The sequence below is a fragment of the Lynx canadensis genome, chromosome E2 (genome assembly GCF_007474595.2).
Source record: "Lynx canadensis isolate LIC74 chromosome E2, mLynCan4.pri.v2, whole genome shotgun sequence".
NCBI lineage: Eukaryota > Metazoa > Chordata > Mammalia > Carnivora > Felidae > Lynx > Lynx canadensis.
Window position 1 is genome coordinate 30,606,949 of NC_044317.1, and position 19,710 is coordinate 30,626,658.

The 19,710-nt window shown below is 39.9% G+C and overlaps 1 protein-coding gene across 2 annotated transcripts in view; it reads left to right on the forward strand.

Moving 5' to 3' along the window:
- Positions 1–19,357, forward strand: part of RPGRIP1L (RPGRIP1 like) — a 92,892-nt gene extending 73,535 nt beyond the window's left edge. For both annotated transcript variants that reach the window (XM_030299606.1, XM_030299608.2), the window contains exons 23-26: positions 2,059–2,242; positions 9,250–9,334; positions 15,355–15,488; positions 17,505–19,357. In XM_030299606.1, coding sequence (XP_030155466.1) covers positions 2,059–2,242; positions 9,250–9,334; positions 15,355–15,488; positions 17,505–17,680 — 579 coding nt within the window. In that variant the 3' untranslated portion in view covers positions 17,681–19,357. The remainder of the gene's footprint in view (positions 1–2,058; positions 2,243–9,249; positions 9,335–15,354; positions 15,489–17,504) is intronic.
- Positions 19,358–19,710: the final 353 nt, after the last annotated feature.

A 19,710-nucleotide genomic window follows, 5' to 3' on the forward strand; every position in this document is an offset into this window, starting at 1 on the left:
TAGAATTCTATTTTTGTATATAGTCTTATTTGATAACCTAAATTCGTCCTTACAGTAATGCAAGTTTTTATATGGGGATTGTACACTTAATATATTATTAATAAAATAACCGGTTAAATAAATTTGATTCCCCTGCTATTTATAAGTTCATTTGTCTCTTCATTGGGTTCTGTGATAAACAACTTTAAATTCTTCTCTGCACAACGTAGAGGTAACCATGCCTCTCAGTGGCTATTTTCCTTTAATTCTTTTGTGCCGAGGCAGGAATATTTTATAAGATGTTATTGTTATAACAATTCTGAGTTTTTCAAATTACAAGGCATGTAAAAAGACTTAATTATGCACGGTGCTCCATTTGAACCAGAATTATAAAATGTGTGTGCGCATGTGGTATTCTGACAACCACGATGCATTTTAAGGAAAAAATAATATCACTTAAAATATTTTCTTTCCCATGTTAGTCTTCAGCAAGCAGAGAAGGGCTTTTCTGAAGTGAGGTTAGACAATAGAGCCAACTTCATTTTTTATGCACGTGAACGGAGAGGGCTCGAGGTTATTAGTTGAAACCGAGTAACCTTTCCAGGCTTCCATCTCTTTCTTTTCAAATTTGAATATGAAAAGCATATTCAAGTCAAAGACCATCACTTTAATGACATTTGGCAGTCATTTGATTTATTAGGTTTTAGAAAAAATTTTCCTTTAAATATTTCATCATACTATGCTAATCCTAGTAATATTGCCAGCTGCAGCCTCGTACCTGTATTAGTGGAGACAGAATGGTGTGGAATTTTCTCTGTCATCCTAGTAAAATTTCCATGAATCTACTGAATAATAAAATAACCTTATTGAAATATTCAGATTTGGGTTTTTAGTTAAAGTGTCTTAGAATACATAATAAAAGAAAATGTCTTTTGAAAGAATGGGGCAAAATTACTTCATCAAATATTGAGGGGGTTTGACAGCAATAGAAATTGTTCTTTATGGGGATATTTTTACAATAGGATAGTTATGCTTTTCAGTTTGATTAATTATATTATATGCTTTGAAACATCTAAGTAGTCACTATGGTGAATTTGCACAACTGATTTATGTTTGACAATGAGTTCCTAAAAAGTTGGCCATATAGACAGGTCCTGGTTTCAGGATTTTCTAGCGTGCTTCTGAATTTAGTAAAGAGGGGTTTAGTAAAAGGGAATGAAGTATAAACTTAAAATTGTAAAAAAGTTTACAGTTCTAAGGGAGGAGTTACCTTGGTGTGATCTAATTTTGAAGTCAGAGACTGTTGTTTGTTTTAAGTCATCACTCAAGGAAACATATATGGCTTGTATAATAATGTCTGTGACACCAAAATGTATTAAGTAAGGATTGAAATGAAAATTACACAGTAAAACTGTTATTTGTAACTATTAAATCTGTAAAAATGAGGTTAAAAAAATAAACCACAAGGAAACCTGTGTTAAATTAGGTAGACGGTTTGTTTCTCTTGTTTGAAAACATTACTTATTGAATGAAACATGTTGTGGCAGAATATATAAGACAATGGACTATAGTTTCTGCTCTAGTTAATACGGATTCATATAGCAACGTATACTAGCATAATCGCTATGATGTATTCAACAGGCTTTGATCTCTAAATAACTGAAACTTTCTCAGGTACAATAGATTAAATAAAAGCAGTGATAAACATGTACTTCATTACATAGTTTGAAACAAGGCCAAGTGATACTTGTCATTCTGAAAGCAATCGGAGATGAAGATCTCATAATCTTCGGCCCTGATAGACTACTAGTGGGGTATTTATAGCCTCAAATGTAAATCAGGAGACTATTGCCATGACACTGTTAACTTCAAACCCTGGGGCATTAGAATCTCATTCTCTCTCTCTCTGTCGTGAATAATCTATCATGTGTAACTACACAGTCGTGTACAATGTGTTCCAAAAAAGAAACCCATTGGCCTTCATGTTTTATTTAAAATTGATAGTGAAAAAGAGTAAATGGGTTTCTGCTCATTTGTTTTATGTTTCTTTGTTGTTTTTTGTTTCTGCTCTTGAAACAGCCATCAGAAAAAATTCGGATTGAGATCATAGCTCTAAGGCTTAATGATTCTCGAGTAACTGCAGATGACACTATCCAACGGCTGTTCGTTGAATGCAGATTCTACAGTCTTCCTGCTGAAGAGACACCTGTGTCACTTCCAAAACCCAAGAGTGGGCAGTGGGTCTACTATAACTATAGCAATGGTATGTATGGTTCATTTATAATACAGACTTTTGTTTTTGTCTTTCGGTGAAGGTAGCTGTAGGAACAGGGACAAAGTATAATTCTCTAATGTTCACACAAAGTCATGGAAGTCTCATCAGAACAGATTAATAAAAGTCAGGTCTGTAGCATCAGGATTAAGAATTCAATTTGAAGTAATACTAAAGTTAAGAGAAAACAAAAATGGTAGGAAAACAACCTCTCTAGGTGTTCCCACTATATCACAGAATCAAAAGAAAAATGTCACACGTGGGTCTACAATTGAATCAAAACGTATAATGTTTCGAGGGGGATAAAAAAAACTACTATCTTTTTAATCATGATCCAAACAATTCCGTGGCCTAATTTTTTCTACCTTTCTGATCAATGTCCTCACATAGATGTTTTTACGATATATATATATACACATGTCTCCCAGTGTCTATATGTTCAGGATTTTAATTGAGTGACCTAAATTCTTAGAATACGTTTTCATGTTTTAGTCCACACATGCGTTGATAGCTGCAGGCAGGTTGTCTCTTTTAGGGCTTTACCTATCAGCTGGTTGCCATCTAAGTCAGACCCCCCTGGTACCCTGTAAATTCTTAGATCAGCCGACTTTAAGATGTTTTAGAGAATCATATATATCAGTATATAATTAATGAGGAGTAAAAATATCATATCAAACTGACATGACCCTGTGATAAAAACTGCTTATGAAGTTCTAAAGCCCTATATTTAAACAAACCATAAAGATGGAATGTTGCATTATCTTTAGCAAAAACAGGCCATCTTATGCTAATTGAACACTAATATTTTTACTCCCCAGTTTCATAAATTGTATTTTAATCAACATGTGTAATAATGCTGTTGATTGTCATGCTACTACTGATTGTCATGCAGCTACTGGTCATGCGGTAAAAATACAGATGGCCGTGGTTACTTCTGTGTGTGTGTGTACGCATGTGCACACACCTATTTTTAGAAATGTGGTCATTGCTTGAGACAGTAACCATGAGCATCCCAAGGTCTGTTCTAGTCTTCCCTGGATCCACAGTTCTTACTAGTTACGTGAACTTGGGCAAGCTATTTAAATTTCATGGGATCCTTTTTTCTTATCTATTGAATAAGACACCCTCTTAGATCTCTTCCAGCTCAAATTCTATAATTCTGTAATGACAGATAGGTTGAGAAATCACTTAGGAAGCAAATAATATAGTCAGGACAAGAATCTGATTCCTCCTTCCCTTCATTGACTTGATATAACAGAAACATTTCCAAAAATATTTTCTCAAACTTCCTTAGAGATATTTTACCTGCAAAGTGTCAGAAAAGTAAAACACACCAAATATTATTAGTCATGAGAGAACTGTTTAGACAACTAATTATAATGGAAATACTCCCAAGAAAAGAGACAAACTCTTCTGGCTTTTGTGTTATTCTTCTTAAAGGTCAGCAGTAGAATGTTTGGTTGGACTGACAACAAAATTGCTTTTTAGACATTGTACATGGAGAAATTTGGCCTGCTGCAGAACAGATTGTTTTTATTTGCTTACGAAGCAATGCAAATCATTCTGGGGATGCAACCTGTTAACACATCCTCAAGTGTCCTGAATTTTGTATCGTTCCCACATAGTAACCTAGGGCTTTGCGGGGTTTTCGTTGGTTGGTTGGCATTGGTTCAGGTATATTTTTTCCTTTTACTGCAAGATACCCCTACTATCTAATAGGTATTTTAAGAGCTGCTTATGTTTCTAATGAAAAATCAGTCCTCCAAAAGCAACAAGAGAACCAATAATTTATTAGAAATGAACTCAGTAGAAGTGTTTACTGTATCTTTCTTCAGCTTCTCTTCCTACCTATTGAGATTCAACTATGTAGTATTTGCAAAGTTGATTGAAACAAATTTTAAGGATATTTAAATCCCTTCGTGTTGGGAGGGGAGAGGACCGTACTTTGTGCTTCCAAGCAAAATAATGCTGTTTGTTTTTTTTTTAATCTACTCTATCTGAAAAACTGTAGTCTTAGGTCATCAGCAAATTCTGAGAAGTCATGAAAATTAACCTTGTAGAAGGCTTTATTTTATTTTCCACTCAATTATGACCTAGCGAAAGTGTTTATTTTTAAATTATTATATTTGCATCACCTTCATTGCAGAATCTCCTTGGATCCTTGGTTAATAAGTAACTATCTCATCTAATTATTGTAATGATTTGCCATTCACTTGCGACTTGAAGTAAAAGGTCAATATAATGCAGCCTTACATCTCCCAAATCATATTAAATGTTAATGAAAGTAATTTTATTTCCAAACTGTTTAATTCAGATGGAAAATCTAAAGGACAATTAGTACATGCTGTCTTCTGTTTGAACGCCATACCAGTTGAGAGGTGGACTGAACCTCACAATGATTTTTACCCTATATAATGGCTTGAATCTTTTCAAAAGGGATTTGTATCCTGAGGCCTAAGTTGGGTACATAAAATGAGAGGTTTAGTCTAGTGATCCGCATGATTATAGCCCAATTTGGTCTTGATTAAGAGGTGTTAATACCAGGTTCACTTACACAAAAAATAGATCTTCTTAGGGTTCCTAATGCTGGCAGGAGCGGGTGGGGAAGCAAGGTTGAATTCACTTGCTAAACATTTGTAGCAAGAAGAAAACATTTGTGTTTTGTTGGGCCTGAAAATTTTGCTCAGAGAATGCTGACAAAGCAGGAAAATAGTTTGGAAAAAATAAGATTGATGGTAGGTCTGAAGAATGTTGTCTGGGCTGAATAAAGCCTTCTAGGGAATTGACAGTGGGAAGAAAAAAGATTAATGAAATCGTCCAAAGTTTTTATGAGACTTCTACAGATCTGGGCCCTTAGTCTGTGAGCATTGAACAGTCCATGTTTTGGAACAATTAAAGTTTAATTCAGAAGATGAAAATGATGCGGACTTTACATTCTGTCACTAATAGGAAGAGAAATTTGGCAAAGACGAGGATTAGGGGAATAACACGGCCAACACAAAAAGTTTTCTGAGATTCAAGGTTATCAGCCCTTTGTAATTAAGCCATCTGCATTTCTTCTGCCAATGACACTGATAAGAATATAAAGATCTTTCCAACCTGCATAAGTGAGGGATAAGTTTTTAATGGTAGACAATTCAAGATCAGCTTAGATATTTAGACTACTATTTGGAACCTTTTTTGAGACATATGCTTTCAATAAGTTCATGTGAAAATCTAGCAAGTCTTAAACAAATGTGATTTCTAATGAGAATTAAAGGCAAAAATAGCTTAATTTTTGGAGAGTTCTGATAGTTTTCAAATCACCAGAGTTGCTTTTTATTTTATTTTTTTACTTTATTTTGAGTGAGAAAGAGAGAGCACCAGTGGAGGAGTAGAGAAAGGGGGAGAGAGAGAATCCCAAGCAGGCTCCACACTTGGGCACAGAGCCCAACTCAGGGCTCAGACTCACGACCCATGAGATCATGACCTGAGCCAAAATCAAGAGTCAGACGCTTAACCGACTGAGCCACCCAGGCGCCCCAGAATTGCTTTTTAAAAGACACATTTGAAGTTTTGAAACTGTAGATTTTTTTTTTAACCATCTGGTTCCATAACACCAAATGGATGTCCTTAGGACCATGACCTAGAGGTGGCCACAGTGTTCCGATGTCCCGCGTGTTCAACACAGAAGCGTTCATTGGCAAAGGGATGTTGAGCTGCAGCCATGGTTCTCTGTGTGGGACGTCCCAATCAGCAGCAGCAGCAGCTGGGAAGATAAAAATTCTCAGGCCCTAACCCAGACCTGCTGAATTAGAAACTCAGGGTGAGCTCATTAATGTGCATTTTAACCAGCCCTCCAGGGGATGCTGGCATACGTTAAAAGGCAAAGAACCTCTGGGCTAGATTAAGACGCCCACCTTCCAGGCCTTGTTTGTGCAGGCAGAAGAGCTGGACTTCGAATTTGGTAACCTTCAGAGAACTAAGCTTATCGGTAAAGAGCTTGAGTTTTTTCAAAAAGGAATTTTAAAAGCTGTTTACCCCAAGAGAGTGAAGGCCCCTGGCTGGACCAGCTGAACCTAAGCAATATCCTTTCCTGAGAGAGTTCAAGGAGAATGAGATGGCCTCCCGTGATACAGGTACGGAATTCTCTCTCACACTGCAGTCTGTGCTAATGACACGGTTGCAGCTTAAACAGCAGGGAAAGTTTTGACTTCCTATGGAAGAAGGGGACGTGGAGGTTAAGAAGGCAGACTCTGGAGGCAGACTTTGCTGGGTTCTGCCACTTTCTAACTAGGTGAGCCTGAGCAAATTACTTAACTTCTCTGGGTCTATTTAATCATCTGTCAAGTGTGGGACAGCATGGTCCTTCACACATAAGAAAGGTATTGAGTGCAGTACCTAGTACATAAGCATCACTCAACAAATAATGGCTGTCACTATTTTTATCGTTGAGAGAATAGGAAATACAGTGTGCTGGCCAACCGGATGGAGCAGAAGCAGGGGTATCCCTGCTATACCATTTTTTCACCAGTTTCAATGGCAAAGGTGTTCCGTTTTGTTTTTAAGATGTGGAAATTGCCATGTAGTACAGCAGTTCAGCTTCTGGATACCTACCCAAAAGAATCGACAGCAAGGACTCTGACAAATATTTCTGATGAATACATAGCAGAATTACTCCCGATAGCGAAAAGGTGGAAATAACTCAAATGTCCATCAACAGACAAATGGGTAAAGAGAATCTATATATCACAGTGCAGCATTATTTAGTCTTAAAAAGGAATGAAATTTGGGTAAACGCCATGGATGAACCTTGAAAAAGATTTATGCTAAGTGAAATAAGCCAGATACCAAAGGACAAATATTGCATGGGTCTACTTGTAAGAGGTACCCAAAACAGGCCAGTTCATAGAGACAGAAGGTAGAATAGAGGTTACCAGGGAGTGGGGAGGAGGGAGGTGGCAAGTTACTATTTAACTGGCACAGAGATTCAGTTTGGGATGATGAAAACGTTCTGGAGGTGGATGGTAGTGTGAATGGACTTAATGCCACCGAGCGTATGCTTAACAATGGTTAAAATGATCAATTTTACGTTACGTGTATTGTACTACATTAAAAAAATTTTTTTCGAACTACTGAGATTTATCAGAACTGGCCTAGTTGAATTGAAAGACTAGCTAGATGCTGGAGTCTGAACCCATTCTTTTTTGTTTTTCTTAATCACTGAGATAACCCTTATCTTCAAACAACAGAGACCACTATAGTTAACAAGACTCTGTCGTGTATTTGAAAGTTACAAGAGTCGATCTTAAATGTTCTTATCAGAAGTTAAAAAAGAACGTGTGACTCAGGGAGGTAATGGATATTAATCAAACTTACTGTGGAAATCATTTCTCAATATATACATATATCATTATGTTATACACAAGATTAGTACAATGTTCAAAGTCAATTATATCTCAATAAAATGGGGGGAGGGGAGGAAATGATCCAAAAAATTATCACCAAAAAAACCCCCAAAATTATGTAGACCATTATGGCTTTTCAGTTTTAGAACTCTGAAGTCAAAAAAATATGCTCAACCGTCTCTTGAATTGGTGGTGATTAACAGCAAAAACAAAAAATTCCCATTTGGGGAAAAAAGTTCCCATTTGGCTTGGTGTACTGGTGGCCAAAATGAGGTGCAGTCTCCCAACATTAGTGGTACTTATCCGTTAGCAAGCCTTTTTAGCACTGGTAAGCAAAGCACTAGACTCACAAAATACTCTGAACCTTTTGTCTTTTTTGATTGCCGTAAATCTCCGTCACCTGTATAATTAGTCACATTCACTGATACTGCATTATGCAAACAGCAGTAAACCAAGAGCCACTCTTTGACCTTGGTTCTCACTTCTCTCAAATCCTTAACCCACCCCTACACAGACACTTATGTGTCTCCCACCCTGTGTGCCTCAGTGCCCAGCACGTCAACGGAGCCAAATGACTAAATGAACTGATAGCATGGTAGTTTGAGATTGGACTAAAATTGTCCAGGGAAACATTCTCAGTATGAAATATGTTCTTTCCCAGCGGAGTCTGGCTTTGGAATTGTCATGGTATCTTTCACCCTTTGTGTACTTTTGATCAGGATAGTCTCTAAATTGAGAGCTGGTCACAGGGGAGACTTTACCTCCAAAATGGCATGTGAAAAAGAAATGTCTTCAGAAGCTAAGGCATGGCTGAAAGGCTGCTGAGCTGAGAAAAAATAATCAGGTTGAAAATTGGAGGGTTCGCACTCTGAGATGCCATTTTCCCAAACTGCAGACGCTTATTTACAGGTTCAAGTGCTCACTGCCTTCTTCCTGGTGGGACTTTAGATCAGCTATCTCCCCTCATATTTCAGCCAAGTAAAGTCTGGCCACATCCCTGCAGGCCAACATGCACCTTTCAAAACCAAAGACAAACTTCCTACCCTAAAAAGCCTCTCTCCCTTCCTCCACATTTCTCTCCCATACCCCCCACCCAAACACCAGTAAACGTCAGCCTGTGGATTTCCTCAACCCAACACGCTAGATGCCTCTTTTATTGCATGTTGTGGCAGGAGAGAAGGATTAAATTACCGAGGCTGTCAGAAAGGACAAGCTCTCTGCCATACATTATCATTATCACTCGCTTCTTGGGTGAAAGAAAATGCAGTAAATCCCTCAAATACAAAGCAATAAAGACCGCTGGCTTTTACTGTCATGACTGCCAGTGCCATTAACAGGCAGTGACAGCGATGTGGCACTCTTAGATGTTGCTTGTATCTTTTCTGACAGTGTGCACATAAACCTGCCAGTGACATGACATTAGATCACATGACTATTCGGATTTGACTCTGGTTTCCAGAGCCGCTTTCTTTTCCCAGGCATACAAGTGAGGTGGCATGACTTGTGTCTCGAAAAACAGGTATTTATACAAATACAGAATGGTACTAATGTGGCATATTCCTGAGTGACTTCTTCCTGTGGATTTTTTTTTTTTTTTTTTTTTTGGTATAGTGATCTACGTGGATAAAGAAAACAACCAAGCAAAGAGAGACATCTTAAAAGCTATCCTACTGAAACAAGAGATGCCCAATAGAAGGTACCTTTAGCATTCTAAATTATCTCATGGCTTCTGTAAACATAGAGCTCCGTGGCACGGTGTGGCGAAAGAAAATGTATAACGAGGAATCAGAGAACCTGACTTCTCTGATTTCACTCTGTATCCGTGAATGAGAGTATGTTTCCTCTCGGGGTCTCTTTTCCTCCCGGAAATACAGGAGGCCTGCATACCATACAGAGTAACTGTAAAGATCCCACAGAGCCTGCCGAGCAAAAGGCCATACAGTATGTATGCAGGACCCCATTACTGGCCGAGTAGAACTGCAAAAAGCGTAATGTAATTGTAAGGAGGGTACACTCTGGAGCCAAATGGTTTGAGTTCATGTTTCATCACCTACTAGCTGTCTGACCTTGGATAAGTATCCTGTGCCGAGCAAAAGGCCATACAGTATGTATGCAGGACCCCATTACTGGCCGAGTAGAACTGCAAAAAGCGTAATGTAATTGTAAGGAGGGTACACTCTGGAGCCAAATGGTTTGAGTTCATGTTTCATCACCTACTAGCTGTCTGACCTTGGATAAGTATCCTGTGCCGCATATCTTCTCCATCTGTAAAATGGCGGTAATAATACCATATAGGGTTGTTGTCAGGATTAAATGAGATCATATGAGTGAGATGGCCGGAATAGAACCTGACAACACAGTGGGCAATAAGTGTTCGATGTCCTCAGTGGAAGTGGGAGTAATATCAGTATTATTATTTGGAATAGCTCATCAGCCTTTCAGACGAAGTTTACCTTCCTATCATTGTGTAATTCACTTCATGTTATTTTGTTAGTCTTTTTATTTTTATTATTCTATTTTTTATTATTATTTATTTTACTTTATTATGTTATTTATTATTTTTATTATTATTTGTTATTTTATTTATTAATTTTTTATTTATTTATTTTTGCAAATTTGAACAGAAGACTTTGCAATTCCGTTTCGGGAGAGAACTGATACCCTTTTAAGAAGGAAACACCCTGATGTTACTAACTTCCTGCTTTTGCGTGAGCTCCCACGTTGTACAGTTTGAGGAGTTACGTGAGGTGCTGCCCATCAACCCCTCTGCTGGCTCTCTTCCCTTGGTCTGGGTGGGCCCTTTATCTCTCTGTTGTCCTCTTCTCCTTGCCTTTGTGGTCCACAGATGACACAGCCTCAGAAACGGAGCTCACCCCTGCCCACCTTAGAAAGAGGCTCAAATTCTCAGTTTTCCTAGAGGGCATGAAGTGAATGTTAAAGACATTCTATTTTTCAAAAGAGCCTCCAAACTAGCATTTGATCTTCTAAGAAAGGAGACTGGAATTCTTAGTTCTTAGGATGTGATCGCAGCTTTTTCATTAACTCCTTGAAACACACATGTCAATTCTTTGGATCTCAGTTCTGAAGCGGTGCTAAAAAAACAAAACAAAACAAAACAGAAAAACAACCCTGTTAATTAGCCTGGAGCTCCGTTTTTTCCCAGCACGGTTGATAATCATTCTTTACCTATTTACTTTGTCTGCTTGAGCATCTTGCAGAGCCCCCTCGCAAAGCCCTTCACGTACCATCAGTCTCCCAGGGTTATCCCAGGTCCCAAGTGGTTACATAGCACTGACCATGACATCTGCTTCTCTGCAGTCAACAAGCTGGGTCATCACTGACCAGGACTGAGCTCTGTTCCCACAGACAAGCCCTGGGCTGGACTTCCCGATCTTTTCCGTCTCACTTGTCTACCTCTGTGTTCACTTTGTTTCTGGAATGTCAGAACCTATTAGTAGCACCCCTCAGCCGGGGAGAGCAATTGTGTTTCCTCAAAAGTGTGTATTTTTTAAAAGACAGATTCTGCTTTAAATGTAGACCTGCCTTTCCTCAGAAGACCTTCTTGTAACCAAAATAGTATTAAAAATTTTTTTAAAGTCCACAATAAATGTAATGACTCCCAATGACCCATCCTTGTTTCTCCAAATTCTCTAAATGACCCCTAGAGACACAAACGTTCGTGTCATTTTGAGAAAAACCGAGAGAGGCACTGTAGGTGCAGAGTGATGGCGGGCTGACGGTGGCATAGCAAATGCCCGTAGCTCTGAAGTGTGCACCACTAACCTCCGTGGCAGGAATGGGGCATCATGGGAGAGAATGGCCGGGCCCACTTTTCTCCCTGACGGTATCCTTTTCTTCAGGAAAAAGGAGGAGTTTGTGTTTACATGTTTCCACAGCCAAAAGACCATTGTTATTCCAGTGAATGTTCCCACCTTTTACAAATACAGGTCACATTACCTCACATTATTTAAAGTATCTGCTAGTTTATAAGAATTCATTTTCTCAAGCAGCAACCCTCTTGGGTTTTGGAGATAGTTTACAAAGCCACAGTCAGAGAAGTTTGGCCAGGGTTTCCTGACACACATAAAATTATGTACATTGATGATGAATTACATACAGCACCTTTGCATCTTGCCCCGTGCTATATTTGCATATGCAATATATATGCATATATTTGCATGCATATTTGCATATATTCCGTCACTTTGAAATGGAACACCTGGGTGACTCAGTCCATTGAGTGTCATACTCATGATTTCAGCTCAGGTCAAGATCCAGGGTTGTGGGATTGAGCCCTGCATCGGGCTCCACACATGGATCCTGCTTGAGATTCTCTCACTCTCTCCCTCTGCCCCTCCGCCCCCACCCACATGCATATGCTCTGTCTCTTTCTTTCTCTCTCTCTCTCTCTCTCTCTCAAATAAAAATAAATAAATAATATGGAGGTAACACACTAAAGTGGGACTTTAAAAATTATTTATGTGAGGGGCGCCTCAGTCGGCTAAGCATCCGACTTCCACTCAGGTCATGATCTCGCAGTTCATGAGTTCAAGCCCCACGTTGGGCTCTGTGCTGACAGCCTGAAGCCTGCTTAGGATTCTCTCTCTCTGACCCTGCCCCACTCACGCTCTGTCTTTCTCCCTCTCTCTCTCAAAAATAAATATACATTTAAAAAAGAGAGAGAGAGAGAAAGTATTTATTTGAAGTCATAGCTTTGACACGGACTTCAAGTTCTTTTTTGGTTTCATTTCTTCATTTCAGCTATTCTGTTGAGCAGCTCCAACATGACATCAGAATTCTAATATGTAACCCTCACAGGTAACCCTTCAGCCCCTCTATCCTGTTTTATACAAAAAGGAATTATTTCAGAATGAGGAAAGAATCAAAAATATTACACGATTTAAGGAGCTTTAGTGCTTTCTGATTTCCTTAATAACAGCAAGTGACATTTGAGGTCTAAATCTTGATGTCCAGCCCAGGGCCCGCCTTCTCCAGTAAGCCTTCTTCAGATGAGCCAGCCTTCAGTAGGATCGTCCATTTTGCAATTCATGTAGTAATTCAAAAACCGTTTATAATCCCCTATATAGGTGTCAGGAGCTAAATGCTGGACAAGGTGAAGTCCCTGAACTTAAACAGAGTTTACATCCCACTGAGGAAGGCAGACACCAACAAGTAAACCAATTACATATTACAATAAGTACAAAGAGAAAGTTAACCAAGTTAGAATAGAACGGTGAAGGCAGATCTAAGGAGGTGACAAAAAGCTGGATAGTGAGGGATGAGAGAACCCAGTCAGGTCGTGAACAGCCTCAGGAACACCATCCATTCCAGGCAGAGGGAGCTCCAGGCACACAGGAAGACATAGAGGTCTGTGTCTAGGACCCGGCAGAGGGGTTAGCAAGGCAGATTTCGCTGGGAAAGGAAGAGTTTTGCAGGAGGAGAGGGAGGAAGAGGAGGCAGAAGCAGCCCGTGTGTCACTTCCCGTCTCACCTCCACCTGGGTACTTGGCATCTCCCCCCCGTGTCTGTCCCGGTCCTCAGACTGGGTCCTCTTCGGGACGCGAAACAAGGTGTCCACTCTGTTTTGGCTTAAAGCTGAGACGTAAGATGTATTCTGTACAGTTTAAACTAAGCCAGACTGTGGCTTTTACATTATCTTAGTGCACCTTCTTTCCTTTTTAAAGCTTGACTTCGCAGTTTCTTAATTTCCTATTTGACATCTCACTTGGCTCTCTGTAGAATTCAAAACAAGAAATACTGAATGTGGGTTTCTAGCCATTTCTCTGGCATTTAGAAGGGTTCGTTTTTCTTCCTTTTTGTCTCAGAATTCTCATATATTCAGTGGAGGTAAAGGTCTGCATTTGTAAAGCGATAGAGATATGATCCTTAAATATGAGACGGTACAGGAGGATAACACTTAACAATATTAGTGCGATCTGTACAACCTCTATTTTTCTGTAAGCCTTGTGGATGTACAGTGTGCATCAACTTGTTTGACTGATACAGTCATCGTATGATTTGGCAATTTCAGTTTTCAACAGAAACGAGCATTCCCCAGGTCTTCTTCTTCTCTTCCATTAGAAATGTAGAAGCTTAAGCAGTCCTACATAGATTAATAATGATAGTCATAAAAGTGGAAACACTGTGTTTACCATATTCCAGGCACTGTTTACATGCATCATCTCATTTGAGTGCCCGCAAGAGCCCTGAGATAGGCATAACTCTTCCCATTCTACAGATACAAGATCAGAGAGGTTAAGCAATGTGTCCGAGGTCACAAAGTTAATAGTAGGAAAGCAGAAACTGGAACTCAAAACGGGTGCCCTTAACCACTCCATCCTAATCCCTCTATTTTATGCATCATGTAAAGCATTCAGTGTATCCACTTAACGGACCAGCATCTGCACTCTTGACAATTATTGTGTGAATAGGTATTGCCTTTGATTTCAACCGAAGGGATTCGTAATCAAAATGTATTGCTGACTGATAACAGGGACTCCATAAAGGAATTAAACGTTGAATACTTATTTTCATCAAGTTAGTTAAATACTATCATGTTTACCTATAAGCGTTTGCAAAAGATTTTCTTCGTGCATATTTTTCAAGGCATGATTTCTCGGAGACTTAGAATTTCATCTAAAAATGTTATCTCAGAAACAAGTTTCTTGTCTTGTATCTGATTTGGGATGGATACGTTCTGAAAATGGTTAAAATGGTAGTTTACAAGCATCCATGGTTTAAGTTACGCTGCCAAGACATATCCAAAGAGTACTTAACTGTAAATTCCTGTCATTTGGTCAATCCAAGTGTGTTTGGCCTCAGCACAAGCCACTAATTCAAATCAGTTCCATCAGAACCTTACAATTATGTGTCTAAAAGTAAAATAAAACTTGGATGCTATGATTGTGAACTAAAACATTGCTGAAGTAACACAAACATTTCATGTAGCTCTTGGGCAGAGTTACCACATTTACCTGACGTGACTCAGGATGTTACCCCGCGAGCGCCGTGTCTGCATTTCGCGGAACACATATAGTTGGAGAGACTGCTTAGTACTCACTCTGAAGGTGTACGTTTCTATAGACAATGTTGCATTTCTTTTGAAAACGGGGCCCCGATCTCCCTGGTCCTTCTCCACTCGATCTTTCTAACTTAAAAATAGATGTGTCGGGGCACCTGGGTGACGCAGTCAGTTAAGCATCCGACTTCGGCTCAGGTCGTGATCTCACGGTTCGCGGGTTCGAGCCCCGAGTCAGGATCTGTGCTGACAGCTCAGAGCCTGGAGCCTGCTTTGGACTCAGTGTCTCCCCCTTCTCTCTCTGCCCCTTCCCTGCTCATGCTCTCTCTGTCTGTCTCTCTCTCTCTCTCTCAAAAGTAAACATTAAAAAAAAAGTAAAAGTGTCAAAATATGATCAGATAGTGCGTATTAGAACGAACATCTGGTTCTTCTCTTTACCTAGTAATTTTCTCAGATTCTAGAGTTAAATGTTAATCAGCACTTGGAAAAGTGGATTCATGTTCATTTGAAGGCTGGGTGTGCTATAATAATTGTAATAGTTCACGCAATAACTTATCTAACCTCACGTAATTTGCTTTTTATTGGAATAATTGGAAACTTTGAGATTTCATACTTAGTGATAAAGCCCCATTTGGGAGTTGTGTTTCATGGTGATTTTTTTCGCACTGTGTGGTGATTCTCTGTTTTGTCCCTTCTCAGCATTCGCTTCACTGTGGTCAGCGACCCTCCAGAGGATGAGCAGGACCTGGAGTGTGAGGACATTGGCATAGTTGATATTGACCTCGCTGACATGTTTCAGGAAGGGAGAGACATCATCGAGCAAAATATGGATGGTATGGGTGGAAGGATTGCTCAATTTGTACAATTGCTGAAATCCAAATTCTTTATTAAAACCTTCTTTTTAGTTGGCTACAGGGACGTTGAGTCACACGCTGGTTGAATCCTTTGCAACCCAAGCTGACTTCTTCTTGAAGCTGGAAGCTTTTCCCTACAATCCCTCCCTTCCCCTCCCCCCTCTGCCCTCCTTTCAATCAACAGAAATTTTAAAATAATTAATTGCGCTTCACGAGGAATTATTCATTTTGGTAGTGTTAGGGGTGAGTGTGTGACAACAATGTGGCCATTGGATGTTTTTCGTGTTGTTTATGGAAGCTTCCTGCTGTCAAGCCTTATTTCAGCCAAGGCATGTTATTCTGAGTCATCATTATAGTATCTTTTGCAAGGCTTCTCTTTAATACAGTGTCACAATCCAGTGATGGAGCCACTGCAGATAACTCCAAGCGGTACCACTCACTTATTTCCTAGCAGGATTCAGGGAGGAGGAGAGGATTCCTGACAAAATGTACTCTCCTGGATTTTCACCTCAGAGGCATGAGTCCCATCGGTGCTTACTTTCTACCCTCTGTATCCTTACAGAACATATTTAGAACATGCTGAAGGAATTGTGCTTTATGAATCAGACTTTTAAAAATCATACCGAGGATGACCTGGGTTGTTCACGGTAAATGGAGAACGGAGGCCGAGCTCTGGTCTCCTTGGTCACGTTAGCGGAGCCATGTCTGGGAAGCTGTCCATGGCTTGTTTACTCCTTTATTCATGCATTAAATGAACACTTATTTGAGCACCTCTTAAGTGCCAAACACTCTGTTACACCAGAGTTCATCTGCGGTTCACACGTCAGGCCGCCTGTCCTGAGAATGTGCTAGAAGATCAAGATCAGAAGTCAAGATCAAGCCAGATAATTAACCGAATCGGAAACCTATCCTGGGAAATCCTCATAAACCACACATATTACGTGACAGTTTGTCACAACTTCGTGTAGCACAGAAAAAAAAGAAAAAAAGGATGAGAAGATTAAAATGTTACCCTAAACCCTCTTACAGACAACCAGAACCAAGAGAGTCTGACAAAAATGAGGAAAATTATCTCTGCTGTATGTTCTTACTCCTTTCTCCAGTCAGTGTTGTCTCGCGACCCATCCTCTCATTCTGAGAGTCCCCGTGTGGCCATACTCATCTGACGCAGCTACTGTGGCCATGTTCTGAAAGAGAGGCAAACCCTTAAACACTGGCCAGGTCAGGATTCTAACACTGGGTTCTGTGCCAGACAAAGCAGCGAGGAGTCCCAACAGAGAGGTGTAAACTCAGGGGACCGAGCTGGGGACCACTTGGGCCCTGTGACCTCCCCATCTGCTCAGGTCAACCTGAGGCTTTGTATACCAAGTTGTGTTTAAAGGTTTCCTCAAAACAAAGATTTGGGATTGTCATCTGTTATCCCTTTTAGGCTTTCTTTATTCTAGCTTAGAAATTCCGATCCTATGTGCGAACCGTTTTCTTCCAGCCTTTCCACTAAGTAAACTTCAGGATAGATCATGAGTCTTAAGTCCACAAACAACATGTATGTACACATGTGATAGACCCGAAATGTGTCTCTTCAGACACACATGACAGGCTTCAAGTTTTAGATTTCTGAGATGCCAGTGAACTTTGGACTCGTATAAAGCTGTTTTCGCCTTTTCTTTTTTTTTTTAAGTTTGTTTATTTAGAGAGAGAGGGAGAAGGTGTGTGCCGCATGAGTGGGGGGAAGGGCAGAGAGAGGAGAGAGAGAGAGAGAGAGAGAGAGAGAGAGTCCCAAACAGGCCCCGCGCTGTCAGTGCAGAGCCTATCAGGGCTCGATCCCCTGAACCTTGAGACCACGACCTGAGCCGAAATCGAGAGGCGGCCGCTTAACCGACTGAGCCGCCCAGGCGCCCCCCGTTTTCGTCTTTTCAACTCCTGTCTCATGTGGCCTATCTGAAGAAAAAAATCGGGTGAGTGATATTCATACTCTTCTGCTATTTTTCTCCCTAGTTCTGGATGCACGGGCAGACGGTGGAGGCATTGGCAAGCTCAGGGTCACAGTTGAAGCACTCCAGGCCCTACGGTCTGTCTACGAGCAGCACAGAGAGGACCTGGAGGCTGAAAGAAGCCGCTCCAGAGGCATCTCCTCCTCCCGAGTAAACACTCACATGAAAGCCCTGAGATGAGATCTTTGTAATCACTCTGGTGTATATAATCTATAATTCATGGGACGCGGGGAGGGGGAGGTCCGGGTCAGCAGTGTTCAAGTTTTGTATACTTTTTCATTTGTTTATTTTGCTACTCCCTCCTTCCCACGACTGCCACCCCTCGGGACTTCAGTTCTCCACCATGGGCAGTGCCTCCTCAATAATTCATACCTACATGATAGCATGAGAAAGCCCATTTGCATTTTCAACACTTTCTTATGAAGAACTGACATGCAATTCCCATTTTTATTTGTAATAAGCAAAAAGGATAAATCTGAGAAAACCTAGGAAAAAGACACACTTTTATGTTATCCCTAATCGTCCCACTAAATGGAATGCCTACGATTAGCCTCATTAAGAGTTTTATACTGTGAAGATTTTATTAGAAGCAATATATGAAAATTACTTGGATTAATGTGTTAATCTTCCTCTTTAAAATGCTAATATCCATTTTATGCACATTAAAGCTCAGTATGCATTTTCTTTGATGCATGCAGTTTCTATCAATTAAATATAAAGAAGGAGACTCGGCACCAACTTCTGAAATTACTTCAAGTTTTCGGTTTTCTTTCTTAAAAATCACAGTTCTTCCCGTTGGTATGGTTTTTATGTATTTGCGATGGTGATACGGGATCCAGGGACGTGAAATTTATACTTTGAAAACTTAGCTTATGACATAGGAAAAAAATTATTAAAAGTATGGTTCACATTCTGATATGCTTAGTTAGACCTGAAAGGAATATCTTTTTTTTATCATTTTTCAAAATTTACATCAAGCCTTGTACAAAGGTGGGGTGGACCTGGATAACCAGATCCTCGAAAAGCCGCTCAGAAAGTTAATTTTCTAGCTTTTACCCAATCTCACTGAAGGATTTAATTGATATTTTTAATGGAGCCGTGAATCAATGCTGCAAAGGAATTGTCTCTAGAGGTCTAGGATATAATGCATTTCATTTTTTAATTTACTTTTTTATTTGTCATTTTCTTCAAAGGATTTTTATAGGCTGTGGGTTTTCACTGTTTGCAAACAGGCTATGTTCCTTCTTAAGCATATGTAAAGTATTCAGGGAGATAAGTAATTTATTAAAATCTACCTAATTTGCCGTGATATATTAAATCTCTGCTTCAGTGATCACAGACCATTTCATTTAGAGAATTAGGCATTCCCTCTTTGTGTGATTAAAGCTCTGGAAAATGAGTTCTTTGCTCCTATTTGTGAACATTCAAAGCCTGCTAATGGCAAGAAGATGGAATAGATTATGAGACAATTCATTACAGTTCAACAGAAAAAAAAAAGCAGCTATAATGCAAAAATGCAAGTATGAATATCTGCATATAGTTTGAACCATCTGTGCTCTAATGGCTTCAATAATGACTCTCGTCTTTAGGAGGCTTTGAAATGACATCCGTACAATATTAATTTGTTGATGTACATTGTGGGACCAGTAGAGTACGATCTGACCGCAGAAATCTATAAATTCTGTCTCTACCATTGGGCCTCCCTGTCTGGGGCCCGCCATCTCCAAGAAGAATCTTGCTCTCATCAGACTCTGCAAATCTTCATAATAACTCATTCCTCTGGAACCTTCTAGAGACCGCAAACATCTGCAGACTAAACCTCTCCAATCCTAGTAAACAGCCACATGTTTGTTGTCACTTCAGCTGGCTCTGAGCTCATCTTTTTGGCCTCTCTTTCTAGCTTTCTTTGGCTTCATGCAGTTACGGTGTCATTAAGGCCCATAATATTCCCTGCAGTAATTTAAAACAGCCGGATTATACCCTGGGATTAACTGAGTGGTTTTTGAGACATTTATTGTGGTATTCTCCCAGGAGGTTTGTATTATTGTTTTAAAACGTTACATCCCAAACTAAATACCCTTTCTGCGGGGAAAAGAACCGGACCGCACTGACTTCTTATGATCTTTAAGTGGAAAGGGGGAGTTTTTATCAGGAATCTTCTGAGACCTCGTCAGTCGGGTGGAATGTATACCTCAGACACGATTAGAGAA